The sequence below is a fragment of the Carcharodon carcharias genome, chromosome 1 (genome assembly GCF_017639515.1).
Source record: "Carcharodon carcharias isolate sCarCar2 chromosome 1, sCarCar2.pri, whole genome shotgun sequence".
NCBI lineage: Eukaryota > Metazoa > Chordata > Chondrichthyes > Lamniformes > Lamnidae > Carcharodon > Carcharodon carcharias.
Genome location: NC_054467.1, coordinates 1,403,591 through 1,409,590, shown reverse-complemented (window position 1 = coordinate 1,409,590; position 6,000 = coordinate 1,403,591). Strand labels below are relative to the sequence as shown.

Sequence of the window (6,000 nt, the reverse complement as noted above, 5' to 3'; positions counted from 1 at the left end):
CCAGCGAAGCTCAATGCAAACTGGAGGAACAGCACCTCATCTTCTGACTAGGGACTTTACAGCCTTCCGGACTTAATATTGAGTTCAACAATTTTAGATCATGAACTCTCTCCTCCATCCCTACCCCCTTTTTATCCCCCTTTTTTCAATATTAATTATTTTTTATTTTTTATCCACTTATTTTTATTTATTTTCATTTTTATTCACTGTTTTATCCTCACCTTTTATCCTATTTTCGCTCTCCCCCCCCCCCACCACCCACTATGACCAGCTGTCACTTGTTCATAAAAGCAAAATACTGCGGATGCTGGAAATCTGAAACAAAAACAGAAAATGCTGGAAAAACTCAGCAGGTCTGACAGCCTCTGTGAAGAGGAAGACAGAGTTAACGGTTCGAGTCCGTATGACTCCGCTTCATAATCACCAATTGGTCTAAAACTGCTTTTGGTTTCTCTGTGTCTGTGGGTCCCTCTCTCTCTTTTTCTGGACCCCTGTTGCTAGGCAACAGCACAGTTTTTTTTCCGACCTTGTGTTTCTTTTAACTTCCCTTCTCAGATGGTCAGTTAGCAGCTCTTGCTGCAACGCTGGAGGTCATTGCAGGTGGACAGTGGGGGGGGGGGGGGGCTCAGGGGCAGCTGTGGAACTGTCAGGCAGACCCACCTGGTTTTGGTGTTAATCTCCAGCCAGTGAGCCGAGCCAAGCTGAGCCGCAGTGTCTGGCGGATTCTGCTTGCGCGGTGACGCTTTCTCTCTCTCTCTCTCTCTCTCTCTGGCATCCTGAGCTTGTTTATGTGCAGGCTGGCTTGACCGCGGCTTCGTATCATTTCTGCGGCTTGTTTTCCTGCTTATTGCTACCTGTAGGTTCGATAAAGAGCGAGGGACATGGATATTGGGAACGGGTCCGCTCCCGGAGCTGAGGAAGACCCGGCCGCTGCATTCCTGGTGCAGCATCACAATGAGATCGAGGGCATCGAGAAGGAGCAGGAGGTTGATGGTATCCTGGGCACTGAGGGGTTGCAGAGCCCAGAGTTCCAGGGATCGATGACAGGAGGTGAGACACTGACAGCCAGCCCCCCTCTCTACCCCAGCAGTACAATCAGAGACAAGGATATGTCCAGATGTGACCAACTACTGGATGTTCAGAAATCACATCTGGGGCATTACCTTGATTCTACTGTGCTACGGTAATATCTGTAAATGTAATCTGTAAATATAAATTGCAAGTATTAAATACCAAGCTGCAGGGAGACAGCAAGTGTATGTTCATCTCAAGCACAGGAGACTTAGAGAATAATGGTGGTTGTTTAATCTAAAGGAATGAACGGTCAAACTCAATAAATCGGCGCAAACATAATTTCATTGATTACTTTCTATTTTTCAAAACGGGGACCTGCAGTTCTGAATTCCCCAAAGTTAGCAGATGAAGTTTATTTCTGTTTCCCCTCACCCCCCACCCCCCAATTATTATCCACTGTTACCGGGAACATTGTGACTCTCGTAACCCCCTTGCCCTGGGTCAGCAATAGAGACAGTGTGTATAGAGAAAAGGATTGAAACAAAACAGCAAATGCTTTAAGTACTGAATGCAGAAAGGAAATATTTGTAAAAGCACAGCATAGAGAGGAATAAAAGACAGGTGAACAATTTTTTTGCAATAATTATCAGAATCTTGTATTCTGACTGAGGATTTCTAGCTAAAATAAAGTATTTTTAAAAATTCTCTTGATAGATGCCAGGATTTTGTTCTCTGTCAGTGACAGATGGAAATGACGAGTTAATCTTTCTGTTTCTGTATCCCATGCTGCCTAGGGAACCAGTTGAAGGCTCCTGGCGGGGGGGTGGGGTCATTTACAGCTGCAGTTCCTTCAGGCTGCTGATGCCACCGTGGTTTCTACTTCCCACAGCCCATATTTCAATTTTGTACTGTTACATTCTGTTTTGAGCAATGGAACATCAAAGTCACAAATCTCCTTTACAAAGGAAGCTTTTAAATAAATAATTTACAGTTTTATGGTGTGGGTATTAATTTACTAGTAGACTTTCCTGTAAAGGTCATTTGACAGGCAATCCCTCCTGTTTCAAAACATGGTAAAGGGGCTGAATTTTCCTGCTGGTGTCAGGAATCAGACATTGGGACTATTTCTGGTTTCCTGAGTCCAAGCATTTCAGTAGCGCGCCCACTATCTTAATTTTACAGAGAAAAGCAATTAGTAGCGGCATCTGCATTCACCATCCATTTAGGTATGGGGGGTTGGGGGGTGGGGGTCAGTGCACATTCGGGATGGCTAATCGAAGGGGCTGAAGGGAGGGCTGGCCGACAGTGCCACTGGGAAGGATGAGTGCTGCTGAGGCAGATGGAGATCGAGAGGGCTTCACAAGATGGAGGTGTTCACCTAAAGGTCCAAATGGCATTGTTTAAATAGTGGACAGAATCATCTCAGGGACCAGGGAAGTGGTTCCAAATGTCTACCCATGTGCTGCATACAACCTTTCTGCTTCTTTATGGATGAACCTGCTAAGATCATCAAATGGTGTCTGATCTCCTGCTGTAAAGCCACCTCCGAAGGGTTGCAAGGTTCTTGATACAGCCGGGGACCTGTGTGACACTGGCAAACTTGCTTTCCCATCAGAAAATCACTGGTAATTAAGGCCTTAACATCCTTAATTGGTTTCCCACCACAGACAGGTGGGCTGCCAACATCAACCCCAGCTTTTCTTGAAGAAATCAGTCAGAGGTGGGAAATCATCATGGAGCCGGCCAACTGTTTTTCCACAACTTTCCCACTTCAAAGGGCCAGGAGAATTCACCATAATCTGCATATTAAAGTCTATTGAAATTAAAATGACTAAATCTCACAGTTTAAGATGGCATTTAATTGTAATGTTGAGGACATGCTGTGTATCACAGGTGATGTGTTGTTTGTATTGATGTGGTTCTGGTGGATGTAAACAGCACCCCCAAGAAAAAAATAATGACCTAAACTTGGTGCAGGAAGCAGCATTATAAATTTTGCAGATGATATGAAACTTGGAAAAGTAATAAATCATGATGCGGTAGACTCCAGTATGACATCAGTAGGCTGGTAAAAAGGGGAAGATGGGGAAGTGTGATGAGACACACCATAATGGCATGATTTTGAAAAGTGTAATGGAGCAGGGGAACCTTGATGTCCAAATACAGTAGTAGCGATGTGCCTAAGGTCCTCAACTCATTTCTCTACACCTCATGGGTGTAGAGAAACACATCAATACAAACAACACGTCACCTGTGATACACAGCATGTCCTCAACATTACAATTAAATGCCATCTTAGTCTTTTTAATTTCAATAGACTTTCTTCTGCTTGTAAGAGTCTCCCATTTTAAATTTCAATGAGCAATATGACTAGGGAAAAGAATACATGGTTTGTATACAGTTTCCCATTGCCTTCCTCACATGTGCTTACAGGAAATATGAGTCCTCTTCCTGAAGGATCCTGTAAGCAGTTATTGCCCCTTGAGGTTCCAGCTCTTCCACCATCATCACCAAAAAAAAATCACTGGTTCTGTCATGGCATGAAGCCTCATGAAGAGATGTGGCTAAGTGTCAATTTCTGTGATAACGCTCCTGTGAAGAGCCTTGTGACATTGTGCTATGTTAGAGGTGCTATATAAATACAAGTTGTTAATCACAGCACAAGTAAAGGAATTGGCTCTTGATGAAATCAGAAATCTCTTTGTGAGGCTTCACTTTTTTATTTATTTGTTCATGGGATGTGGGTGTCATTGGCTAGGCCAACATTTATTGCCCATCCTTAATTGCCCTTGTAGGCCAGACCAGGTAAGGACAGCAGATTTCCTTCCCTAAAGGACATTAATGAACCAGATGGGTTTTTACAACAATCGGCAATGGTTTCATGGTCATGATCAGACTTTTAATTCCAGATTTTTATTGAATTCAAATTTCACCATCTGCCATGGTGGGATTCGAACCCAGGTTCCCAGAGCATTATGAAAGCAAAAAACTGCAGATGCTGGAAATCCAAAACAAAAATAAAAATACCTAGAAAAACTCAGCAGGTCTGGCAGCATCTGCGGAGAGGAACACAGTTAATGTTTCGAGTCCGTATGACTCTTCAACAGAACTAAGTAAAAATAGAAAAGAGATGAAACGTAAGCTGGTTTAAGGAGGGGAGGGGGGGTGTGGGTGAGACAGGTAGAGCTGCATAGAGAGCCAGTGATAGGTGGAGATAGCCAAAAGATGTCATAGAAGGTGGTGATATTATATAAAGAATGTGCTAATTAAGGGTAGAATATTGAATATTGAGTTCATCAATTTTAGATCATGAACTCTCTCCTCCATCCCCACCCCCTTTCTGGATCCCCTTTTTTTTTCCAATAATTTATATAGACTTTTCTTTTCCTACCTATTTCCATTATTTTTAAATGTATTTCCATCCATTGTTTTATCTCTACCTTTTAGCCTATATTGAAATGCCCTTCACCCCACCGCACCCCCAGTAGGTCTATCTGTACCTTGCTTGTTCTGCTTTCTACCCTTAATTAGCACATTCCTTAGATAATATCACCACCTTCAACACCTCTTTGTCCTTTTGTCTATGACATCTTTTGGCAATGTCCACCAATCACAGGTCCTCTATCCAGCTCTACCTGATCCATCCGCACCCCCCCCCCCACCACTTAAACCAGCTTATGTTTCACCTCTTTTCTATTTTTACTTAGTTCTCTTGAAGAGTCATACAGACTCAAAACGTTAACTGTGTTCCTCTCCGCAGAGGCTGCCAGACCTGCTGAGTTTTTCCAGGTATTTTTATTTTTGTTTTGTTCCCAGAGTATTACCCTGGGCCTCTGGAATATTAGTGACAGTACCACTATGCCACCACCTCCCCTTCCTGTGCCAAACAATGGTTGAGATTGCAGAATAAGGCACAGTGGAAAGGATGCCAGATAGACACATGCTCCCAACTGGCAATTTCAGATTCTGATCTCTGCAAACATGCTAAGCAAGTCTCTATGCAAGGAGCACAACCTCTCAAAACTTACCCTATTGTGCCCCTAGAAGTAATGACGTAAGACCATAAGAAAAGCATATAAAGCACTGGGCTTCACTTCTAGAAGGATAGAATTGAAAAGCACAGAAGTTGCGTTTAACCTGTATCAAACTATCATTAGAGCACCCTTGGAGTACTGTGGACAATTCTGATCTTCATATGATCAAGAGGATATTGAGGCACTGGAGAGGTGCAAAAAAAAGCAGAAGAATGAAACCAGAACTATGAGGAAAATCAGGAAAGATTTAACAGCTGAGCCTTTCTACTTGAGGGATGACCTGATTGAGGTTTTTAATATTATGAAAGGGTAAACCTAGAAAAGATGAACCAGGGGTCATAAATATAAGATAGTCTTTTTTTGTCATATTCTCATGTAGCTATTTGTGCTTACAGCTCATCTACATATTTATCACACTGGTATTAAATAATAAAATATTTTTCAAATATATCGCTAACAAAGTAAGGCTGAGATGGGAATAGGTCCACCAAGGAATAAAAGTAATAATCCCACAGGTAACAATAGAAATATGGCAGAAATATTAATAGTTATTTTGCGTCGGTATTTACGAAGAGGATGGAACAGGCAGACATGACATTGAATGATGAGATGAACAAAGAGATAAATGCATTTAAAATAAAATAGGTCATGTATTGAATAAACTAAACAAACTCAAGATAGGTTTCATCTAAAAGAATTTAAAAAGTAATCTAAGGAAGAGATAGAAAAGGCATTACTTCTCATGTTTAATAATTTATTACAAAAAGGTGTAGTGCCAGGGGATTGGTGGATAACCAATGTAATTCTTGTATTGAAGAAGGGGGGGCACATGTCCAGAGAATTATAGATCAATCAGCTTAACATCAGTGTTAGGAAAAAAATAATGAAATCCCTACTAAAGGAGAGATTGAATGAACATCCAGAAATGGATTATAAAAGGAAAAATCTTACT

The 6,000-nt window shown here is 41.8% G+C and overlaps 1 protein-coding gene across 2 annotated transcripts in view; it reads left to right on the top strand.

Annotated features, from left to right (window-relative positions):
- Positions 1-760: 760 nt before the first annotated feature.
- The window catches only part of LOC121280696 (clathrin light chain A-like), a 52,683-nt gene continuing 47,443 nt past the window's right edge, over positions 761-6,000 (top strand). Inside the window, exon 1 of one of the 2 annotated variants that reach the window (XM_041192801.1) lies at positions 761-1,050. In XM_041192801.1, the coding sequence (XP_041048735.1) occupies positions 882-1,050 (169 nt within the window). In that variant the 5' untranslated portion in view covers positions 761-881. The remainder of the gene's footprint in view (positions 1,051-6,000) is intronic. The other variant, XM_041192811.1, reaches the window with a different exon arrangement.